This window comes from Rhinopithecus bieti, unplaced genomic scaffold (genome assembly GCF_001698545.2).
Source record: "Rhinopithecus bieti isolate Rb0 unplaced genomic scaffold, ASM169854v2 scaffold_37314, whole genome shotgun sequence".
Classification (NCBI taxonomy): Eukaryota; Metazoa; Chordata; class Mammalia; order Primates; family Cercopithecidae; genus Rhinopithecus; species Rhinopithecus bieti.
The window spans coordinates 689,756-715,374 of record NW_016816196.1 but is presented as its reverse complement, the minus strand read 5'-3'; the positions used below and the strand labels follow the sequence as shown (position 1 = coordinate 715,374).

At 36.0% G+C, this 25,619-nt stretch overlaps 1 protein-coding gene across 1 annotated transcript in view; it reads left to right on the top strand.

The window, feature by feature from the left end:
- The window catches only part of UBR3 (ubiquitin protein ligase E3 component n-recognin 3), a 285,317-nt gene that overhangs the window by 153,130 nt on the left and 106,568 nt on the right, over positions 1–25,619 (top strand). The window contains exons 26-27 of the mRNA XM_017854465.1: positions 17,033–17,182; positions 24,701–24,834. Of these exons, the coding sequence (XP_017709954.1) occupies positions 17,033–17,182; positions 24,701–24,834 (284 nt within the window). The remainder of the gene's footprint in view (positions 1–17,032; positions 17,183–24,700; positions 24,835–25,619) is intronic.

The following is a 25,619-nucleotide window of genomic DNA, read 5'->3' as shown; positions in this document are numbered from 1 at the left end:
ACACAAATAATAAAAAATAAGAAATAATATATTTTTACTACCACATTTCCTAACCCAGGTTGTATCCTTACAAGACTTTTTCTAAGAACATATGCATATAAATGTATTTTTTACCAAAATGAGGTTTTACAATGCTATTTTTTTATGAAAAATTCCAAATGTAGAGAAAAGCTGACAAAATAGTTTTGTGAACACCCATATACCAATATAACCATCACCTTGTTAACATTGTTCTGTATATGTTCTCTTGCTTTCTCTCTGTTAAATGAAGTAAGTTGCAGACCTTACTGCTAAAGTACTTTTAGCATGCATGCCTTAGGATTGAGAGTCTTCTCTTACACAATCACAGTACATCATACTAAGAAAATTACCTTCCCATAAAATAAAGAAAATGGCTTCAAAATATCAAACTCAGTACTATGTTAAACAGTGAAATTATTGAATAAAACTTTAAAATTTCTTAAATTTTAAAAAATGTTTAAAAAGTATAACAAATTTTAAATTGTTTCCAGATTATTTTGTCCTCATTGCATCCCACCAAAGATATATAGTCAAAGTTTTGTGCTCTGAAGTTACTTAGGAGCAGTCTTTTTTTTGTGAGGTGATGTAACTAGTCTGATGTATAGTTTTAGTTCATCCATGTCAGTATGTTTGCAATTTTAAGAACTAAGAAAAAAAGCTTAATTAATACTTTAAGAAACTGTTTTTATTTGCTACTTCCCACTCACAAGTGAGACAAAACAAAAACAATTTTCTGAGGAATCAATTAAGCAACGTACCCAGAGCAGACTGGGTGGTATTGCCTTGAATAAGAGAATGGTCACCTTATCCTCTGAGGAAACTGGAGGGAAAGAGGAAAGAATGGATGGAGATAGAGGTAAGTTCCACTGGCTTTAAGGGAAGTGGGAAGCTCAGGCAGATCACCTTTGATTGCTTTAGTTTTCAGGGGTTAGGTAAAAGGTGAGTTCTTCTGGGTGAAAAAGAATGTGACCTGAAGTTTGGAATTGCTGAGGAGAGTGGGAGACATTGGTCATGAAAGCTGACTATAAATATTGATAAACAATGCTTACAGCTCAGTTATGGTCAAGATCATAGATTTGAATGTCATAAGTGCAAAGTTACTGACTCCATGTCCTAATTTTTGGAAGGTTTGACCTCTTTTGGCAGTAGCCAGGGCACAGGAAGAACAATTGAGGGATCAGGCAAATATGATTGCTAGCAAACAGAGGCAGTTCACAGAAGTCTTCAGGATAATGAGCTCTACTTTCTCCCAGTCTCGGTTCTTGCATACTGCAGTGGTGGCAGGTGAGGCAATAAAGATGTATGGGCATTTCATTTGTTTATGTTGGCTATGGCCACACCACTAGGATTCCGGATCACACTGATTCTGTATTCCCTTTATTTATAGCAGTCTCTTTCCAAAGATATCTGACCCCAAAAAGCCTGTTTGAGACCCCATTTTCACCCATGCTCAAGATAAAACTTGCAAACATATTGTTCTGCTTTTGATGACTATTTACACGTCACATTTTGTACTATAGTATTATTAACACACGAAGCAGGGCCTATACCTGAAGTCCTATTAATACTTGGCAGCAGTACTGATACAAATTAACCTTAGCCAGATCCTCTCCCTCATTTGTAAAATTCCCTCTTTTTTTTTGTCTTATTTCACATCTGTATTGTAAGAATGTAAATAATCTGTATAGTAGTATCTCCTTATCACCGGGGATCTGTTCCAAGGCCCCCAGAGGATGGCTGAAACTAACCATGGGTAGTATCAAACCCCATATATACTGTTTTTTCCTATACATGATAAAGTTTATAAATTAAGCACAGTAAGAGATTAGCAATACGATAATAAAATAGAACAATTACAACAGTATGCCAGCATCACTGCTCTTATACTTTGGGGCCATTATTAAGTAAAATAAGGGTTACTTGAACATAGGCATTGGGATATTACAGCAGTTGATCTGATAACAGAGATGGATATTCTGGACAAAGGGATGATTCACATCCTGGACAGGACCAAATGGGACAGTATGAGATTTCATCATGGTACTCAAAATGGTGCATAGTTTAAAATTTTTGAACTGTTTATTTCTGAAATTTTCCGTTTAATATTTTCTGACTGTGGTTGACCACAAGTAACTGAAACTATGGAAAGTGAAATTCTAGATATGGGGAGACTACTGTAGTTGCTTCTTTTTATTGTGTCTATATCTTTGTATATAACAAAAATTCTAATGTAGAAGCATAACATACAAAATATTTCCAATTTATAACATACAGTATGTTATAAATCCTCTAATTAAATATAGTACATTATTAGGTAGTTTAAGTACAAAAACTTTTCTCTCTGCAACAGATTTCTACTGTGATTAGTACTCTTGCCTGTCTGTTTAATGCCTTTCTGTAGTTATCAGGTTTCCTACATGAAGAGGCAGTATTACTTCTGCATTTCCTTTCATCCTTCTTTCTTGATCATTATCCTCCCCCCTACCTTTATTTATTTTTACTAGCCATCTAGGTGTAGGAGTCAAGGTGTTAGATTATAACCTTGATCCATTAAGGTTTGTCAGGTTTGTCAGATAGGTATAGCTGAAATGCAACAGAATTACATTCCCAGTGAGAGTTCAGGTACTTAATAAAGAATAAGAATTTATTTGGGAATTACTTTCTGTTATTAAACATATTAGATTTTAATTGTAAAATTTATACAGTACAGAAAAGCATCAAGAAGGAACAATTTTATCCCTGATCCCACTATCCAAATGTACACTACTGATTATACTGTATAGCACAATTTTATGCCATCCCTTTTTACCTGATATTTTAGTGTGAGAATTTCCCTACATTATTATTGAAAGCTTCTTGTAACTATTAAAGTCTGTATACCTCTTTGGGGAGACAGTGTAGTGTAGTGGTTGTGAGCATGGACTCTGGAGCCTGACTGGGTTTATATCTCAGCCACACTCCATTGCCTGGAGTAAATTACTTAACTTCTCTCTGCCTCAGTTTTCACATTGTTACAAAGGAATTTTTAGATTACATCATAGGGTTGGGAGGGTCAAATGTACTAGTACATTTAAAATGCTTTGACTAGAATGGTACATAATAAGCATTACATAAACATTGGCTATTGCTGTCATCATTTTTATTCTACAGTTTGCTTAATCATTCATCCACGAGTGGACTGTAGGGTTTTTTTTCCTAATTTTAACTATAATAAACACTGTGTACATAAAATTTTTCCTCTGTTTTTGGTCTGGGTCCAAGAGTATGAATTTTGGGGGTTGAGCATGATGAGAATGAAACATATTTTTGTATGTTAACTGTGTACTCAGGACTGTGATAATACGTTATGTATATTGCATTTTGTCTTGACACATCCATGAGATAGGTATTATCCCAGATACAGATGCCTAGGCTAAGAGAGATTAAGTAAATTTGAGGTTATACAGTAGTAATTGTGGAACAAGGGCTGTTAATCAACAAGTTTTGTGTACTCTTTACTATTCATATTTAAAGCAAATCGAGGAGAGTATGCTCCCCCCGCACCCCCACCCCCACACACAGTTGGTAGCCTATACATAGGAAGGGATAGATATGAGATCAATTGCAAAATAAGAATTAATAGACCTGATGGTTGGTTGATTGCTTCAGGCACAGGATATTCTGAGTGTTTTTTTTTTTTTTGGTAGCTGTTGTAAATGAGTTTTTTCCTTGATTTATTTTCTGCTAGTTTATTATTGACGTGTAGAAACACTACTGATTTTTCTATGTTAATTTTGTATCCTGCAGCTTTACTGAATTTGCTTATCAGTTCTAAGAGTTTCTTGGCAAAGCTTTTAGGATTTTCTGTATGTAAAGTCAGGTCATTTGCAAATAGGGACAATTTGATTTCCTCCTTTTCCATTTGGATGCCCATTATTTCTCTTGCCTAAATACTCTGGCTAAGACTTCCAGTTCTGTGTTAGAAAAGAGTGGTGAGGGTGGGCATCCTTGTCTTGTTCCAGTTCTTAGAGGAAAAGCTTTCAGCTTTTCCTTGTTCAGTACAATGTTAGTTCTGGACTTGTCATATACAGTCATTATTATGTTGACATACCTCCATCTATACCTAGTTTGTTGGGGTTATCATGAAGGGATGTTGAATTTTGTCAAATGCTTTTTCTGCATCTATTGAGATGATTGTACAGTTTTTGTCCTTCATTCTGTTGCTGTGATGTATCACATTTATTGATTTGCATATGTTTAACAATCCTTGAATCCTTGGAATAAATCCCGTTTGATCATGGTGAATGATCTTTTAGCTTTCTAGTATTTGTTAAGGATTTTTTGCATCTGTGTTCATCAGGGATATCGGCCTGTAGTTTTTTTGTTATGTCTTTGTCTGGTTTTTGTATCACGGCAATGCTTGCCTTGTAGAGTGAGTTCAGAATAATTCCCTTCTTTTCATTTTTCTGGAAGAGTTTGAGAAGAATTGGTATTGGTTCTTTAACATTTTGGCAGAAATCAGCAGTGAAGTCATGTGGTCCTGGGCTTTTCTTTGATGGGAGACTTTTTATTACTGATTCAATCTCATTACTCATTATTTATTTGTTCAGATTTTTAATTTCTTCTTGGTTCAATTTTGGTAGGTTGTATGTGTCCAGGAATTTATGCATTTCTTTCAGGTTTTCCAGTTGGTTGGCATATAGTTGTTCATAATACTCCGTAATGATCCTTTGTATTTCTGTGGCATCATTTGTAGTGTTCCTTATTTCTGATTTTATTTTGAATCTTTTCTTATTTTTACTTAGTATAGCTAATGGTTTGTCAATTTTATCTTTTCACAAAACGAGCCTTTCATTTCATTGATCTTTTGCATTTTTTAACTCTCAATTTTATTTATTTCGGCTGTGATCTTTATTTCCTTCCTCTTGCTAATTTTAGGTTTGGTTTATTTTTGCATTTCTGGTTCCTTGAGATACATCATTAGGTTGTTTATTTGAAATCTTTCTACTTTTTCAATGTAGGTGTTTATTGCTATAACTTTCCTTTTAATTCTACTTTTGCTGTATCCTAGAGGTTTTGGTATGTTGTGTTTCTATTTTCATTTGTTTCAAGAAACTTAAATTTCCTTCTTAAGGCTGGGCATGGTGGCTTATGCCTGTAATTCCAGCACTTTGGGAGGCCAAGCAGGTGGATTGCTTTAGCCTGGGAGTTCAGAACCAGCCTGCACAACATGGCAAAACACCAAAATACAAAAATTAGCCTGGTGTGGTGGTGCATGCCTATAGTCCAGCTACCTGAGAGGCTGAGGTGGGAGGATTGCTTGAGTCCAGGAGGTCGAGGTTGCAGTGAACAGAGATCATGCCACTGTACTCCAGCTTGGACGACAGAGTGAGACCCTGTCTCAAAACAACAACAACAACAACAAAAATTCCCTCTTAATTTCTTCCTTGATCCATTGGTTGTTCAGGAACATGTTATTTAATTTCCGTGTATTTGTACAGTTTCAAAAGTTCCTCTTGTTATTAATTTCCAGTTGTATTCAATTGTGATCAGAAAATATACTTAATTTGATTTAAATTCCTTTAAGTTTGTTGTGACTTGTTTTTTGGCTTAACATGTGATCTATCCTATGTGCTAATGAAAAGAATGTGTATTCTGCTGCTTTTGTTGAAATGTTCTGTAAAAGTCTATTAGGTCTATTTGGCTTAAAGTGCAGTTTAAATTCAGTGTTTCTTGATTGATTTTCTGTTTAGATGATTTGTCTAGTAATGAGAGTGGGCTGTTGTAACCATTATTGTATTGGAGTCTATCTCTTTCTTGAGATCTAATATTTGCTTGGTATATTTGGGTACTCTGGCATTGAGTGCATATATATTTAGAATTGTTGTATCCTCTTGTCTGGGTATGGTACCTTGTGTCTGTAGTCTCAGCTACCCAGGAGGCTGAGATGGGAGGATCACATGAGGCTAGGAGTTTAAGATTGCAGTATGCTATGATTGTATCTGTGAATAGCCACTTCACTCCAGCCTAGGCAACAGAGCAGCAAGACTCTATCTCTAAAAAAACAAACAAAAAGGAATTCAGAATTGGGACCCCCAATCCAGACCTGTATATCTAGATCTGCAATTAAAATATACATATATGTATTTTCTCTTTTGAATTGATCTCTTTATTATTATATAATATTCATCTTTTTTCTCTTTTTACAGTTTTGGACATAAAGCCTGTTTTATCTGCTTGCTTTTGTTTTTCATTTGCATGAGTTTTTTTTTTTTTTTTTAATTCCTTTACTTTCAGTTTATATGTGTTTTTACTGGCAAAGTGAATTTCTTGTAGGGAGCATGTAGTTGGGTCCTTTTTTTTTTTTTAAATCCATACAGGCAGTGTGTATGTTTTAAGTGGGGAATTTAATTTGTTTACATTCAAGGTTATTAGTAATAGATGAGGACTTTTTTTTGTTGTTACTTGTTTTCTGATTGTTTTGTGTATCCTTTGTTCCTTTCTTCTCTCTTACTGTTTATCATTGCGTTTTGGTGATTTTCTTCAGTGATAACATTTGATTTTTAAAAATTTCTGCTGTGTGTATCTGGTCTGCCAGTGAGTTTTATATATTTTCATTTTTTCGTGGTGGTGATTATTGCGTTTTTGTTTCCACACGTAGTACTCTCCTGAGCATTTCTTGTAAGTTTGATCTAGTGGTGATGAATTCTCTCAGTTTCTCCTTGTCTAGGAGAGACTTTATTTCTCCATTATTTCTGTAGGATAGCTTTGCTGTGTAGTATTTTTGGTTGGCAATTGTTTTCTTTCAAAATTTCAAAACTTTGAAAATAACTATTTTTACTGGCCTATAAGGTTTTTGCTGAGAAATCTGTTCTTAGTCTAATGGGGATTCCCTTATATGTAACTTGATGCTTTTCTCTTGCTGTTTTTAGAATTGTCTGTCTTTCGCTTTTTATAATCTGACTGTGTTTGCCTCGGGGAGGACATTTTTGAGTCTAATCTATTTGAGAACTTTTGAGCTTCTTGGATCTAGATGTCCATATTTCTTCCAGACTTGGGAATTTTTCAGGTATTACTAGTTTTCTATGCCATTTTTTATCTCTTCTTCTTCTTTGTTCACTTATGGCGTTCCATAAATCTTGTAGGCTTTCTTCACTCTTACATTCTTTTCCCCCTCAAGTAATTTTAAATGACTTATCTTCATGTTCAGAGATTCCTTTTTCTACTTGATCAAGTCTGCTGTTGAAGCTCTCTATGGTATTTTTGTTTTATTTATTCAGCTGTTTGTTTGGTTCAGCTCTCGGATTTTTGTTTGGTTCTTTCTCATGATATCTATCTCTTTGTTGAATTTCTTACACATAAGAAATTTTCCTGATTCTATTATCTATCTGTATTTTCTTGTATCTAATTGAGTTTCCTTAAGATTCGTCTTTCGAATTTTTTTTCTGGCAATTTGTTGATTTCCTTTTCATTTGGGTCTGTTACTAGGGAGAGATGAAGTTCAAAATCTATATTAGGTTTTTCCAGAGGGACAGAAATGGTAGGATATGTATATATGAAAGGGAGTTAACTAGGGAGATTTGGCTTATATAATTATAAAGGTGACATGCCATGATAGGCCATCTGCAAGCTCGGGGATGAGAAAAGCTAGTACCATGGTTCATTCCAAGTCTAAAACCCTCAAAACCAGGGAAGCTGAAAATACAGTACCCAGTCTGAGACTGAAGGCCTGAAAACCCCCAAGAGGCCTTTGTTACAGGTCCCAAAGGGCAAAGAACCTAGTGTCAAATGTCCAAGGGCAGGAGGAGAAAAGGTGTTCTGCTCTGGAAGAGGGAGAGAGAGAGGAAGCCAAGCAAGCTGAATATCACTCTTCTGCCTGCTTTGTTCTAGCTTTACCCACAGTTTATTGGATAGTGCTTGCCCACAATGAGTGCAGATGTTCCTCTTTCATTCACTGACTCACATGTCATTCTCCTCTGGAAAACCCTCACAGACACACCCAGAAACGATGTTCCACCAGCCATCTAGGCATCCCTCAATGCAGTCAAACTGACACCTAGTATTAGCCATCAGTTCGTTTTGTCATGTCATATTTCCTTGCTTTTTCATGTTTCTTGTATCATTGCATTGATATCTATACATCTTGTGGAATTGTGTCTTCTGAACTTCCTAGAGTGGCTTTTGTAGAGAATGATTCACCTGCAGTTGAATCTTAGTGTGATGGCTAGGAAAGATGTTGTGACACTGTTTCTGGGTGCGTATAGCAGTATAACTATACGCTATATAGTTGGTGTTCAATATCAGCAATAACTGTGGCCTAGGCTATAGAAGTTTGTGGTAGCAGCAGTGGTGACACAGGCTGTTAATGTCCTTGGTGGCAAGGACTTTTGGGCTCCTCCTATTCTCATTTTCTCCACAGTGGGGAGACTTACCCAAGGGGATCCCTCTTGGTGTCATGTCTTTCATGGCCTATGAGTACCAGTAGCAGTGCTGGGTTCCAGGTGCAGGTACTTGGAGGGGCTGTGGGGCCTGGGTCTCATGAACCTATTATGGCACTTGGGTCTTGGCATGCCATTTTGCTTTCTGTGGTAGGGGTAGATTTAGGTTGCCACAGAGACAGGATCTGTGACTCTGAGGCACCTTCTAGCAGCTTGGATTCAGGGAGTTGGGTTGTTTACCCCTGGGAAACAGGTCATATCTTGCCTCTGGGGAAGAAAGGGTGCTCCTGAGGTTTGAGCCCAGGATGCGGGGTGTAGCCACTATTCGGGAGTCTGAGCCAGTAGGGCTTAGTGGCAGCCAGGTCCCTGGGGATGTAGCACTGTATAATGGTGACTCTAGACTGTGATGGTGGGACTTGGCAGTATCCCAGACTCTGTGATCCCAGGTGCAGTGTCAGCAAGTATGTCAGAATGGCCAAATACAGATGTCATTTGGGCCCTTGAGGGTTATGGAGCAGCACAGCAGGGAGTCCACTTCCCATAGAGAAGGGTGTCTCAGCAGCTCAGACTCTAGGGGCTAGTCTAATTCCAGGGAAGCAAATTACTAGAGTTGTTTGGCCTGTATGGAGGAGTGTCTCAGCTCAGCCACTGCTCTGTTTTCCTGGGATGAGGGGTGTTGTATCAGCCTAGCCCTAGGCTCTGTAGCTCAGCCAGGGCATCAGTTCCCCAGGAGGTATTGTACTGTTAAGAGAATGAAATGGTGTGCCGCAGACTGAGAGGAGATATTTGCAAAACACATAATCTGATAAAAGACTGGTATTCAAAAGATAGAAATAATTCAACAATAAGAAAACAAATAACCTAGCTTTTAAAATGAGCAAAAGATCTGAATAGACACCTTACAAAGAAGATTCTAGAATAGCAAATAAGTATGTCAAAAGATGCTCAGCATCATTCGTCATTAGGGAAATGCAGAGTAAAACAACAGCGAGATACCACTACATGACTATGGCTAAATTCAGAAATCTGACACTACCAATTTTTTGTGAGAATGCAGAGCAGTGGGAACTCTCATTCATTGCCGGTTGGAATTCAAAATGGTACAGCTGCTTTGGAAAAGTTTGGCATTTTCCTGTGAAGCTAAGCTTAATCTTACCATATGATCCATCACATGTGCTCTTAAATATTCATCTAACTGATTAAAAAACTTATGTCCACACAAAAAGTCTTCATACTTCTTTTTCTTTTTTTTTGTTTTGAGGCGGAGTCTCGCTCTGTCGCCCAGGCTGGAGTGCAGTGGCTGGATCTCAGCTCACTGCAAGCTCCACCTCCCGGGTTCATGGCATTCTCCTGCCTCAGCCTCCCGAGTAGCTGGGACTACAGGCGCCCGCCACCTCGCCCGGCTAATTTTTTTTTGTATTTTTAGTAGAGATGGGGTTTCACCGTGTTCACCAGGATGGTCTCGATCTCCTGACCTTGTGATCCTCCTGCCTCGGCCTCCCAAAGTGCTGGGATTACAGGCGTGATGAGCCACCTGTAATTACAGGCGTGCCCGGCCTTCATACTTATTTTTCTAGCAGCTTTGTTTATAATTGCTCAGAATTGGAAGCAGCTAAGATGTCCTTCCATAGATGAATGGATAAAGAAACTGTGGCACATCCATATAATGAAATACTGTCCAGCAGTAAAAAGGAATGAACTATTAAGCCACATGAAGACATGGGTGAACCTTAAATACATACCACTTAGTGAAAGTAGCCAATCTGAAAATGTTACATACTGTGTTTCCAGTTATATGACATTCTAGAAAATGCAAAACTATAGAGACAGTAAATAGATCACTAGTTGTCAGGGTTGAGGTACAGGTGAATAAATGAAACATGGGAGTTTTTTTAGAGCATTGAAATTATTCTGTGTGATACAGTAAAGTTGGATACGTAACACTGTTAAAACCCTTAGAACTTTATAGCAGAAAGAGTGAATCTTTAAAGTATGTATATTTAAAAAAATCGTTTAGGAGTTGGGGTGATCCCAGGATGGAATGCAGACTATGACAGGAGAATCTAACTGTATTACAAATGTATGAAACAACCACTCTGAAAAGGGTAGGGGGAAAGGTGCTGGCTACCTAACTTTGGAAATAAATAGCGTCTATAAGACTAAAGGCAAAAGGAACTGTGTATAACCAGTGGAAAAAGTTTCTCCATGGCATCATGAGTTAACAATTCTGAAACCACTATACGTATATACTGAGATTGAACAATTAAGTAAATGAATGGCAGATGATGAGAGCTGGATTTCTCACTGTTGGAGTAAGAAGTTACAGATAAGAGGAGAAGGCTTGAATGATTCATGTGGTAATAATGGATTAGAGTTAGAGACATTAGTATGAACTCATGTTTAGACAACTCTAGATAAAGATGGAATTATATATGTATAAATATGGGCATATGCGTATGCGTGAGTTAGTGTACAGACACGTAGTCCCTTGTTTTGTCAGCTGAAAGGGCCTAGAAGCAAGGACATTCCAGTAGAAACTGGGTTGGGGAGTTATATTCCACCTCCTTGTGAAGGTAAAGGCACTACATAAAATATTTGGTATTCTTCTGCTTAGGAAACTTTATCTGTGTTCCTTTGTTTATTTATTCGTGCATTTATATTAGTATGTATTCATAGATATTTCCCAGGTACATACACACCCATTGCCCAGGTCTTGGTTTCTAATACAGCCCCCTCCTCCCTTGCTGAAAAGAGGAACTAGGGTCCTTGGAGAAATGGTTGATTTTTAAGAACTGGAACATGCAGGGTGAATCTGGTGTATCTCATAGGGCCAGAAAGTAGAGGGGTACTCAAAACAAACAGCCCCACCCCTCTAGTGATGATATGGGCTGGGGCTATGTCAAGGTGCACAGGAGCCAACTGAGAGATTCCAGTGGCCAAAGCTGGAACAATTTGAGCAACAAAATAAAGTATAAAGCATTATAACCCTGAGTATAAAAGAAATATCAATCAGTATATACTAGTATAAATGAATGAATAAATAAATAAGGTCGCATAGAGAAGTTTCCTATGCAGAAGAATACCAAGTATTTTATGTAGAGCCTTTACCCTCAAGGAGGTGGAATATAACTCCCCACTCCTTAAGTGTGAGCTGCATGTAATGGCTTCTTTATGTGGAAAGAGGGGAAAGAGTAATTTTGCAGTAGAGAACTTGGGAAACATCTTAACAAGGTGATCAAGGTCAGCGTTAGCAGTGGTAATTCATGTTAATATTATGTACCTTGATATGATGTGATGAGAATGATGCTTCTGTGGTCTTCCTCTCTAAAATTGATAACCTTAGACTAATCATGAGAAAAACATCAGACAAATCATAATTGAGGACTATTATGCAAATACCTGGACAGTACTCCTCAAAACTGTCAAGGTCATCAAAGCAAGGAAACAAAGAAAGTCTGAGAAACTGTCATGCTAAGAAGAACCTAAGGAAACATAACAACTAAATGTAATGTGGCATCCTGGGATGGAAAAAGAACATTGGATGAAAATGAAGGAAATCTGAAAAAAATCGAACTTTAATTTGTCAATATTGTATTAATAAAAATAAATAATATATATTCATTAATTCTAACAGTCATACCATGCTAATGTGAAGTTTAAGGTGAAACTGTGTGTGGGGTACATGGGAATTCTCTGTAGTATCTTCAAAACTCTAGTATCTGCAAGTCTAAAACTATTCTAAAAGGGGAAGATTATTTTTTAAAAAAGAATGCGAATACTCTCTCTATACACCAACTACAAAAAGAGGAAAGCAAGAAAGATAATAAGAATGATGACCGACTGAAGGTAATACTGTACATCCTTATCGAAAGTAATGATTTTGTGCAGTGGGAGTTTTGCAATATTGGCACTTATCTGAGGGAAGTCAGACTTCTTAGCAGAAATCAGTGAACTCTAGTAGTGTGCTTAATTTATGAATAGTAGCTCACCTGCTAGGTTAGTAGCAAATACTTCTCAGTTGTTTTTAAAAATTAAATTGTGTTAAAATTTAAAATTTTGGATTTATGCAATAAAATTCTCTGTGCCTGCCTCTGGGCTGCAAACCACCTTACTCTTTGCACTTGTGTTTTGCGTTGCTTATTCCTCTTTCAAATAAAAACGTATTTCACATGATTTTGAGGGCACTGAATACATCATCCCTATATCATTTACCCATCCTTCCATTCAGCCACAAAACCCCACAAACATGAAAGCAAAACATGAAGCCAGAAGAGTTATGATTGTTCTATACATACTTATTTTAGTTTAATCTAATTTATAAATATAAAGGTTAAGAATAAAGGCAAAGGCTATTTTGTAATTAAAGATTAATTTTATATTAAAATAGGCTCTAAGTATTTTTTAACAAATATTAGAACAGGAAATTTTAGGTAACAATGTAAACTCTTGAAGTAGAACTCTGGTATTTGTGAATGTGGAGGCTTTTCACTCTGATGATGTTGAAATTAATGGTTGTAAAATAAGTAGATATTAAAGATAAAAATCATATTGGAAAATGATTTTTTAAATTCCTTAGACTAGAAAATTTTCTGAACGGAAATACCTTTATCACTTTAAATATTAGTTTTCATGACTCATCTTGGTAAGGCAAAGTACTTCAATTCTTTTGAAAGTTTCTGTATTATAATTAACATACAGTAGAATTATTAGTTAGCAATTGTTGTGTAACTAGTTGTCCCCCAAAATTTAGTGACTTAAAACAACAACCTCTAGTTAGTTTTCATGAGTCAACGAGTAGACTCAGTGGTTCTGTTGTGAACCAAACTTTTCTGGAGAAGGCTTAGCTGATCTCATCACCCACAGACCCGTGGGCTGAGTTGTGGGTCTGTGATCTGCTGATTAGTTAACAGGGGTCTGCCATGAGCTGGTGAGACAGCTTATCTGTGTTCCATTTGGTCTCTCCTCCTCTGGCAAGGTAGCCCACCTGGACTTACTCTCATGGAGGTGGTGGAGTTGAGAGAGTGAGAACGAGAGAGAAACTATGCAAGATGGAGTTGAGAGACAGTGAGAGCAAGAGCAAGAGAGACAAACTATGCAAGATCACCTGGGGCCTAGTCTTGGAAGGCATATTGTTGTTTTTGCCACATTCTCTCTCCTTTTTTTTTTTTTTTTTTGAGATGAAGTCTCACTCATTCTGTCACCCAGGCTGTAGTATGGTGGCATGATCTTGGCTCACTGCAGCCTCTGCCTCCCAAGTTCAAGCAATTCTCCTGCCTCAGCCTCCTGAGTAGCTGGGATTACAGGCGTGTGTCACCACACCCAGCTAATTTTTGTATTTTTAGTAGAGATGGGGTTTCGCCATGTTGTCCAGGCTGGTCTTGAGCTCCTGGCCCACTGGCAATCCACCTGCCTGGGTCTCCCAAAAGTGCTGGGATTATAGGTGTGAGCCACCGTGCCCATCCTCCACATTCTCTTCGTTAAAACAAGTCAAGACCAGCTGATATCAAGGACTGGGGAAATAAACTCTGTCTTGATGGGAGGAATTACAATATCACATTGTCAAGAGCATGGATACAGGGAGGAGTGGAGAATTGGGGCCATCTTGTGGTCATTTGGCTAAGTGAAATAGCATTCAGAAGAATGAACTGCTTCATTCAGATAGATTCTCTTCTGTTCATGTAAAACCAAACAGATGAATTAACTATTGCTTTAGTTATCTTTTTTGTGTTTATTGTAATAATATCAAGTATGGTAATTTAAGTAGTACTTCTGTTTTAAAAGGGCAAGTGTGAATTTTATACAGAAACCCTTTTGATTTGAATTGAATTGAAAGTGAAAGTAGAACTTAAGAATTCCAGGGTTATTTGGTAGCAAGACTATTTTCATTATTAGTCTCTAATAACACTTGGATTTGTCATTTTTTACTATTACTCTCTCAGTTTTGCATATTTTATTCATTTAGTTTACCTAGATTGTAAATCATTGTAATCTCTTCATTGCATCAATTTGCATGATACATCATTTAGATTTTTTTTGGTGTGGAAAATATGTGCAGATATTGATGTGTGCATTAAGTACCTTTATTATAATACTTGTTACAGAATATACCAAGTTACTCATTTAGAGTAGGGGTTTTAAAAGAAACCTTTTATTGAAATATACTCATAATGCGTGTTTCAGGACTTTAGAGCTCTTTGAGTTTTAACAAACAGATTGTAACCGTGTAACCGAATCCCGATTGAGAAACCAGCATCCAAATTGAGAAGTAAAAATTACCAGCATCCCATAAGCTCCCTTCATAGTTTCTTTCTGTCACTGCTTCTTCAGGAGTAACCAGTGTCGTTTCTCATGACTCTCTATATTAGTTTTTCATGCTTTTGTTCTTTAACCATTTACACACAATATGTACTTTTTTGGGGCCTGACTTCTTTCAGAATAGGTTTTTTATTTTTTCGTATCTCACGGATAAGTGAGAAACAATAATCACATTTAAATACAGCATTTAATTTGGACACAGATCCTTTTTAAATCTTACTAAAAATGTCAAAATTTGGTACTGGAATGATAGAATCAACCATATATTACCAATAACATTTTAATTCAACATAGGATATAAAAAGCTGTGACTTTTCCTCCTCTTTTCAGAAATAAACCGTGATCTTAGTTTCTTGAAGAAAAAAAGGGACATTGGTGTCTGTAATTTTAAAGTCAGACTTCAAATAAAAGTACTCTCCGTAAAATGAGGTCACCTATTTTATTTTCATGCCATTGGTACTGTATCACCATTGAAGATTGTCATTGAAGTTTGTTTTAAAAACTAGAAAAGATGACTTAGCAAAATCTTGGATAATGTGTGTTGGCATCAGGGTTTCCTGGAGGTTTTCAAGTCGATTGTACCAAGACTTACTTAAAAAAAAAAAGATCTTTGTGTATGAGGTAGGGTTAATGAAATTGTATTTCTTTGGCATTTAACATGAGACCGAATTATTTCACTGTACTTTGTCAGGTATCTCTGTGTTCTCCTTTGCACTTAAGAACAGACACATTTCTTTTTTTCTGTATGGTTTTCTCTTCTCTTTTCTCCCTAAAACCCGAAGTAATCTCATATCAACTCTTTTCTTTTTCTTTTCTTTTCTTCTTCCTTTTCTTCCTTTCCTTTCCTTCCCTTTCCCTTTCCTTCCTTTTTTTTTTTTCTGAGACATAGTTTCACTCTCATTGCCCAGGCTGGAGTGCAGTGGTGTGATCTCAGCTAACTGCAGCCTCCGCCTCCTGGGTTCAAGTGATTCTCCTGCCTTAGCCTTCCAAGTAGCCAGGATTACAGGTGCCTGCCACCACACCTGGCTAATTTTTTGTATTTTTAGTAGAAATGGGGTTTCACCATGTTGATCAGGCTTGGTCTCAAACTCCTGACCTCAGGTGATCCGCCCGCCTCAGCCTCCCAAAGTGCTGGGATTACAGGCATGAGCTACGGTGCCTGGCCTTATATCAATTCTTAATGGTCTCTGGTACTTTTTACTTTTGAAATCTTCTTTTCGTTTTGACCTACTAATGTATTTTCATAGACATTGTGCTTTTTGGTTTGATTCTGTTCAGGCACTGTTATTGTTTCTGTTTTTTGCTAATTTCTTTGGTGGCATCTTTTTATTTCCGTTAATACTAGGCATTACCCAAAGTTCTATTTTAGCTTACTGTCCCTTTTCCTCTCAGTCATTCTTCATAAATATCAGAGGTATGTATAGCTGCATGAATTCTTATTTTAAAATATCTGAACTTGACATTTTTCTTTTCTTATTTCTGATGTATGTTTTTACATATTTACTTAGATGTGCCTCCATCTTTTAAACATTTCATAAAGCAATTTCTGCTTCCCAGTTCTTCCCAGTCTCTTCCACCCATCTCTTTGTCACCAGTGGCAGCATCACTTATCTTCATGAATATAAGTGTCTTTATCTGTAAATAATTATTAGCTCAATATTTTATTTTTTGCTATTAATAACATTATATCACCAGAGGATTATTGCTATTTTCAATGAGTTCTGCTTTATTCTTATATAATATGGTCATATCTTTATGATTTCTCTACATAAACATATTGATAGCTACTATTTCTGAGATACAATCACTAGAATTGAGAGTGAGAAAGAAATAGTTTTTTTCTGTTTTATATTCTAGTAAATACTACCATATTTTCCCAAGAGCTGTCATGTTGTTGTGAATATCCCCTTAGGTGCCTCAAGGAAGATTAAAACGAACATCTCCCTTCTTTCTGTAACATGTTATTTTAAAATATTTATCTTTTGATACAAATATCTTTGCCTCTGTGTTTTCTGTATCTATTTTATATTTGAATGATACAACATTAGAAGTATATTTAACCATATTTTAGTTTAAATCTTTCATTATTAAAGTCTTTGCATTATTTTATCTGTCTAAATATTTTATTTGAGTAAGGTAATTTTTTCCACAGTGTTATTACTATATACTTTATTGGTATTGAAGCTAAAAATTGTTTGAACTTGATTTTTCCCTCACACTTTCATTGAAGAGAGATTTTCCTCCTAAGGAATTAAAGAGATGTAACTTTTTTCCCTCAGATTCTCCTGAGAATGATATACCTATGGAGATCACCACGGCAGAACCACAGGTTTCCGAGGCAGTATATGACTGTGTTATTTGTGGACAGAGTGGCCCCTCCTCTGAAGACCGACCTACTGGATTAGTTGTACTGTTACAAGCATCCTCAGGTAAAGTCAAAGTAATTTTTTCATGGGAACATTTTAGAGCCGAAGTATATACAACAGATTCATAAATATCTGTATTAAATGAAAATGATATCTTTGTTTACTTATAACTAGGCAAGGGTCAGTTTAGATCCTTCATAGCAAGGATCGATTTAGATCCGAATAGCAAAGATTCTTTATCTGGTTATATCTTACTTTCCTGGACATGAGTGTTAGAAGAAACTCTTAACAAAGATCTTGCTATATGGTTACACAATTTTTTTCTTTAAATGCTAGGTGTCCAATAACTGCATTCAGCTTTCTTGGTAATTATAATTGTTCTGGCCGGGTGTGGTGCCTCACGTCTATAATCCCAGCACTTTGGGAGGCTGAAGTGGGCAGATCACCTGAGGTCAGGAGTTCAATACTAGCCTGGCCAACATGGCGAAACCCCGTCTCTACTAAAAAAATATAAAATATTGGCGGGTGTGGTGGCAGGTACCTGTAATCCCAGCTACTCGGGAGGCTGAGGCAGGAGAATTGTTGGAACCCGGGAGGTGGAGGTTGCAGTGAGCTGAGATTGTACCACTGCACTCCAGCCTGGGTGACAGAGTGAGACTCTTGTCTCCAAAAAAAAAAAATTGTTCTAAGATCTGGAAAACTCCTTAGCCCATAAATATTGTTAGTTTTTAATTACACAAGGCATATTTAGACAGCTCTGCCTTTATTTGTTCAGTCTGTGAAATGGTATGTTTACCAGTCTGTAGTTTTAAACTATGTAATTTTATTATAAATTATAAATGTATAATTTTAAAAGTTTGAAGGATTCATCTGAATGGTGTCCATTGTCTTCTGTAATGAAGTATTTTTGAGGGTAGTGATAATTCTTACACAATCTAGTTGCAATGAATTTAATCCTTTTCCAACAGGAGTATGTGTAAAATAAAGAGAAAATAAACTTCTTATATATTTCTCCAGAGGATATTTTCCTAGGTTGTTAACTCTCTGAATTTGTATGGTAAGGTGGAAAGAGTTAGATATTATAAACTCCCCTGAATTCAAATATGGTATTGCTTTACTTACTGTGGCCTAATATCTTATTTTCTTGACTTTAGAAGATTTTTGTGTTGGTTAAGTAATGTAATATAAGCAAAAAGAATCCAATATGGTGCCTAGTAAATTCGTTTATTCTGTTACTCTTCTTGCCTAAAATGAATTCATTTGGGAAACCCTGATTTAGTGGGACATTGAAGTAGAGCTGTCAAAATCAGAAATGCTTACTGAAAGGGAAATGTGTGGAAGTATTAACTACTTTTACAGCTTCTTTTCCTTTCTACTACTCTTAGGAAAGCAGTTTATTAGATTATTGCCAATTGACTTTAAACTTTTTGACTAAATACTATATAGTTATCAACTTAATGATTTGTTTTATTTATTAATTTATTTCATAGATATTTATTGAGCACCTAGGTGCCAGGCACTGTTCTAGTAAGAAACAAAACAAAATCCCTGCTCCAATGAAACTTATGTTTTGTTTTAAGCTTTTATTTGTTCATTATTTTATATTTTAAGTTTATTTGGTCTGTTAGTTTTAAAGTCTCTTTTAAACAGTTGTATATACTAGCTAGACAAATAGATATTAGACAATTCCACTATACTGTAGCTTCCTTATCCCTTAGAGATAGAAGGAAAAAAAAATAAGAAACTAATATTGCCAGGACACAGTGGTTCACACCTGTAATTCCAGCACTTTGGGAAGCCAAGGCTGGAGGATTGCTTGAGTCTAGGAGTTCAAGACCAGCCTGGGGAACACAGTAAGACCCTGTCTCTACAAAAAGTAAAATTAAACAGGTGTGGTGACGTGCACCTGTGGTCCCAGCTACTCAGGAGGCCAAGGTGGGAGGATTGCCTGAGCCCAAGAGGTTGAGGCTGCAGTGAGCTGAGATTGCACCACTGCACTCTAGCCTGGGTAATGGAGTAAGACCCTATCTTAAAAAAAAATTAAAAAAAAGAAAAAAAGAAACTGACATTAAAGAGTATTAAATCTCAGGAATGATTTTAGTATACCAGGTGAATTGTGTAGTTGTTTCCTTCTTTACCATCTGAGCCTTATCCACCCATTGATACTTTCTCCCTTTTTTCTCTGGGCTTATTTATTTTGATTCATTTCTTCTCTTTTCTTTTTAGATTTGAATATGGAAAATTTTTAACAGTATACTAAAGAGATGTGCAAAGTGAACCCACATGTCCCCATTTATCTTCAACAGTGATTAATTTCTGGCTAATCTTATTTCATTTGTTCTCTCCTTATTAGAATTATTTCGAAGCAGATTTCAGACATTGTATAATTTCATCTGTAAAACTTTCAGTGTTTCTGTTAAAAAGAAAGGTCTTGTTTTTTAAACATAACCACAGTCAGTCCTAAATACATTCTCTAATATCATCAAACATCCAGTCAGTGTTTAAAATTTCCCCATTGTCTCTATTTATTTATTTATTTTGCTTAATTTATTTATAGTTGTAGTGTTCCTTTGTGGTCTTTTAATTAATAGATCCACTCTCCCTCTATCTTTACCCCCTCCTCCCATCATTTTACTTTTTTAAAGAAATTGGATCATTGAAAACCAATTTGGATTTTTCTGAATGTTGCTGTGTTGTTTAACATATTCCTCTGTTCCCTCTGTTTTCTCCCTGTGAGATTAGTAGCTAATCTCACAGGGAGATTAGCTGTGATGATTACTGCCTAAATCCATCAGGTGATCAGAGATTTCAAATCTCTTTCATGTTTTTTTTTGGTTGTTGTTTATTAGCTGACATATACTTCCATAAAAGAAATTTTACTTCGTCACCTCTTTTTTTGTTACTCTGAGATACAGATTGCGCAGGAAAGGCAGGGTAGACACAGTATTCTTTCCTTTTATTTACAGGTGCTCAAAATATTGAGATAGTGGGGTTTAAAAATCATTTTCTAAAGATAATTAGTACTTTTAGGTATCATTGATGAACTCTGTTTTTAATCATTATGAACTCTGTTCATAACTCTGTAGTTACTTTCTTGTTGATGCTCATGTTCTTCCATCTTTGTTCACTGAGATCTTATTCGAGTTGTCTCCTGAGTTCTTTTGACACAAGCCTAGAGTAGCCTTGGGTCTTTCTACATTTTTTGGTGTGGCTAGTTACAATACATTTATCTTATACATTTCCTGCCCTGAAATCAGCAGTCTCTCAAAGAAGCATTAGTTTCTTTTTAGTGGGAAATGGTATTTAGAGACAAAAGTCTGGATGCTAGGTGAGCTTATTGTTCTAGATCTTTTTAGTGTTCACTGATACTTTATTGCCATGTTCTTCAAACCATGTATTAAAAGTCTCATGCTTTTATCTCTTTATTTTTATATTTGATTTGTGCTAAATTATAGACTTTTGATTAGAAACCCTTCAAAACACTGCTCAAATTAAGGGCCTTTAAGTACATTTATCTACATGGAAAGATATTAATTTATGTGCCGTCTCACTATTGCTCAGAATGCCTGTAAGCATTACTGATCTGGGGAGCTTCAGTTCTCCATAGGAGAAGAATACAATATTATATAGTCTTTTCCTTTTAGTAAACCCTACATTCTTTGCAAAGATTCAGAAAGTCTAAAGTTGCAAAGATTCAGAAAGTACAAAGTTAGTCGTGATAGCACTTCAAAAATATGTATAATGAAAAGAAAGCAAATCTGGATAGAACTGCATATCTAGATTTGTAAACCAAATAATAACGTTCTTGTTTGTGGAAGAGTGTAGGCATTGAGATAAAACATACAGGGAAGGGGATGGAGCAGTTTTGTATACTTCTGAAATAAAGTAGATATTTAAATTTGATTGTTACAAAGTGAAGATGTTAATTCTAATCCCCAGGGTAAACACTATTAAAAAAAGTTACACACACACACACACACACACACACACACACACACACACACAAAAGAGAAGGGAATCAAAATTTTATACCAGAAAAGCCAATTAATTACAAAAGAAGGCAGTAATCAATTAAAGAAGAAATAGAAAATAGCAAAATGAATTAATTAATTTTTTTGAAGTTAGTAATTACTTAAAATATAAATGCATTAAACTGCTCAGGTAAAAGGCAGAGGTTGACAGAATGAATTTTTAAAAATGTGATGCTGCAAGAGATTCACTTTAGATCCAGAGACACAATAAGTTGAAAGTGAAAGGATGGGAAGAGATTCCATGCAAATAGTAACCAAAAGAGAGCTGGGGTGGTTATACTATGAGACAAAATAAACTGTAAGTTAAGAATTGTTACAAGAGACAAAGAAGGAGATTATGTATTGATAAACAGCCAATCCATCATGAAGATATTATAAACATATATGCTCCAAACAACAGAGCCCCCAATGTATGAAGCAAAAGTGGACAGAACTGAAGGGAGAAATAGATACTTCTAAAATAATAGTTGGAGACTTTAATTGATAGAACAACTAGACAGAAGATCAGAAAGGAAACTGAATACTTGAGCAACACTATAAAACAGCTAGACCTAACAGACTTACATAGAACACTCTACCCAAGAACAGTGGAATAGATATTTTTCTCAATGGTATATGGAACATTATCCTAGGTAGACCATATGTTAGGCCACAAAACAAGCCTCAATAACATTTTAAAAGATTGAAATTATTCAAAAAATTGTCTGTGGTCATAATGGAATGAAACTAGCTATGAATAACAAAAGGAAACCTGGGAAATTCACAAGTATGTGGAAATTAAACAACATACTCTTTATTTTATTTTATTTTTTTGAGATGGAGTCTCGCTCTGTCACCCAGGCTGGAGTGCAGTGGCATGGTCTCGGCTCACTGCAAGCTCTGCCTCCCGGGTTCATACCATTCTTCTGCCTCAGCCTCCCCAGTAGCTGGAACTACAGGCGCCTGCCACCATGCCTGGCTAATTTTTTTGTATTTTTAGTAGAGATGGTGTTTCACCGTGTTAGCCAGGATGATCTCGATCTCCTGACTTTGTGTTCCAGCCGCCTTGGCCTCCCAAAGTGCTGGGATTACAGGCGTGAGCCACCGCACCCAACCTAAAACAACATACTCTTAAACAACCAATGGGCCAAAGAAGAAATTACAAATGAAATTAGAAAACACTTTGAGGTGAAGGAAAATGAAAATACAACATACCCAAACCTTTAGAATGCAGTGAAAATGGGGAAATTTACAGCTGTAAATGCATACATTAAAAAAGATTCAAATAACTAAAATTGGAAATGAAATTGTTGACTTTACTACAGACCTCACGGAAATAAAAAGGATTATAGGAGAATACTATGACCAATTTATGCCAAAAAATTATATGACATGGATTAAATAAATGATTTCCTAGAAATATACAAACTACCAAATGGACCCAAGAAGTAATAAAAAATTTGAACATATTTATAACACATAAAAAGATTGATTCAGTAATTTTAAAAAATCTGACAAGGAAAAGCACAGGACCGGATGGCTTCACTGGTGAATTATATCAGTCATTTAAAGAATTAACACCAGTGCTTCTCAAACTTGTCCAAAAAATAAAGAGGAGTGAACACTTCCTAACTCATTCTGTGAGGCTAGTTTTGATACCAAAGCCAGATAAAGATAACACAGGGAAACAGTAGACCAATATCCCTTATGAATATACATGCAAAAATTCTCGACAAAATTCTAGCAAATTGAATGCAGCAGCATATTAAGAGGATTATGCATCATGGTAATTATGTTTTAGCTGGTAGCATCTATCACCTTTTGTCTGTTATTTCTGTTGCTGTTATAAATCCCTCCAAAACTTAGGGCCCACAGTGATACATCTAATATTATTCCCTTTTTAAAGAGCAACTCTTCTGATGCACACATCATGGTATTTTATCTGTAAATACTTTAGAATATAACTCCTAAGAATAAGGATACTCTTTTTAAAATTTTTCTTATATATATTTTGAGACGGAGTCCCTCTCTGTTGCTCAGGCTGGAGTGCAGTGGTGCGATCTCGGCTCACTGCAACCCCAGCTTCCCAGGCTCAAGCAATTCTCATGCCTCAGCCTCTCAAGTAGCTGGGATCACAGGCATGCACCACCATACCCAGCTAAATTTTGTATTTTTATTAGAGATGGGGTTTTGTCATGTTGGCCAGGCTGGTCTTGAACTCCTGGCCTCAAGTGATCTGTCCACCTTGGCCTCCCAAAGTGCTGGGTTTACAGGCATGAGCCACCACACCCAGCCCAAGGATATTCTTTTACATAATTATGGTACCATTATCATTCCTAAGAAATGTAACATTAGTAACATCAAATATTGTTTATATTCCGATTCTCTCAGTTGTCCCTGCAATGTTTTTTGTGTTTCTTATTTACTTGATAAATAAAAATTGTACATATTTATGGGGTACATAAATGTGATATGATATTTTGATATGTATACATTGTGGAATGATTAAGTCAAGCTAATTAACATATATGCCACTTTACCATTAATCAGGCTGATTAACTTATACACATATCCACTTACATCTTTTTTTATGGTCAGAGTCAGTAATATTTTTATAGCAGATATTTCTTGATTCACAATCGAATAAAAGATCACGTATTGTTTTTCATTGTCATTTCTTGTTATTCTCCTGTAATTTAGAACAGTTTCTCTAGCCCCTTTTTAAAGTTTCAGAGTCCAGGTTGGTTGTTCCATAGAATATCTCAGAATCTGGATTTGTGTGATTATTCCCTTGTTACTAGATTGAAGTTAAACAGTTTTGGCAAGGGTATTATACAGGTGATGTTCCTTCGAATAGCATTACATCAGGAGGTCCACTGTGTCAATTTGTCCTATTATTGGTGGTGCCAATCAAGTTTGATCACTTAGGTAAGGTAGTAGGTAATCTATAGGATGATACATTAAGACTCTACTCACCCTTTTACTCTTATTTCATTTTCCTTGCCTGGGTCAGTGAACGTATTGTATTATCTATTACTATTATTATTCTTTTTAATACTCAACTTTTCTCAAATTTTACCAGTCAGAACTCCAGGTCCTTATAAATCTGCTCCCTCAGTGTTTGAACACTTCCTTGCTCTTTTTAATCACACATCCTTCTGGGGTCACCTTGCACTTTTCCCCAACCCTGGACTCAGCTGTTTCTCCATGGATCTCTTCTTCCTTTTAGTGAGAAATAGTATATTTAGAAATAAAGTTTGTGAATACTAGAGAGTTATATCATCTAGATTTTTTCAGTGGACAGATTTAGGAACCCATCAATCCATCCATCCATCCATTTTGAGTTTATAATCATAGTTCAGTGTTATTTTTTAAAGTAAATATTGGCATATTTGAAGCTTTATTTAGCCTGTAGAAGAAAACTAGAATACCACTTTTTTGAGGAGTCTTTAAAAATTTCTAATAGTGAAAAAATTTGAGTTGCTTGTGGTAAATAACTCAGCTTTTCTTGGAGTTATAGATCTATGGCATTGATTATTTTTGATTAATGAGCTTTCATCTGTTAATGTAGTTTTGGGGCAGTGCCGTGACAATGTTGAGCCAAAAAAGTTGCCAATCACTGAAGAGGAGCAGATTTACCCTTGGGATACCTGTGCAGCCGTTCATGACGTGAGGCTTTCATTATTACAGCGTTATTTTAAGGATGTAAGTACTCTTTATAAAATAGTACTTTTGTCTGCCAAGTTGATGGTTGGTTATTTCCCTCCAGAATTTTATATGTCTTTTACCAAAATGGCATTCTGATGTTAAATTTGAAAGTTTATTAGAAAAAAATTAATATGTGGATAGAAAGAAATGGAAATCTGTTAATAAACATTTCAGTTAATAAATGTGATACCTTTGTTTTAAATGTTGTTTATTGTGTGATACATACATTCAATTAAGTGGAATGATGAGTACAGCAGGTCCTTAAATAATGATTTTTCTTTCAACATTGTTTTGTTATAATGTTGATGAGAAAAAAAATTCCCTACCGGGGCCACTGTCAGTGTGGAATTTGTGTGTTCTCCCCATGTCTTTATGGGTTTTGTCTGGGTATTCCAGTTCTTCCTACTTCCCAAAGATGTGCTGCACATTAGGTTAATTGGCATGTCTAAATTGTCCTGGTATGAGTGAGTATGGGTGTGGATGTGAGTGTGTCCTGCCATGGGATGGTGTCCTGCCCAGGGTCAGTTCCTACCTTGTGCTCTGAGCTGCGGGATTAGGCTCCAGCCACCTAAGACTGTGAACTAGAATGTTGGAAAATGAATGAAATAATGAAAACATATTTTTTTATTTATAAATTTACAAAGTGTATGATAAAGTAAAAATTTATAAAGCATATGATAATTATACAACTGCATAATAACCATGTGGTATGAAAGGGCTCAGTGAACCTGCATATTTGTTATTGTTTTTAAATTGCATGGTGATAGGAAGTACTCTTTAAC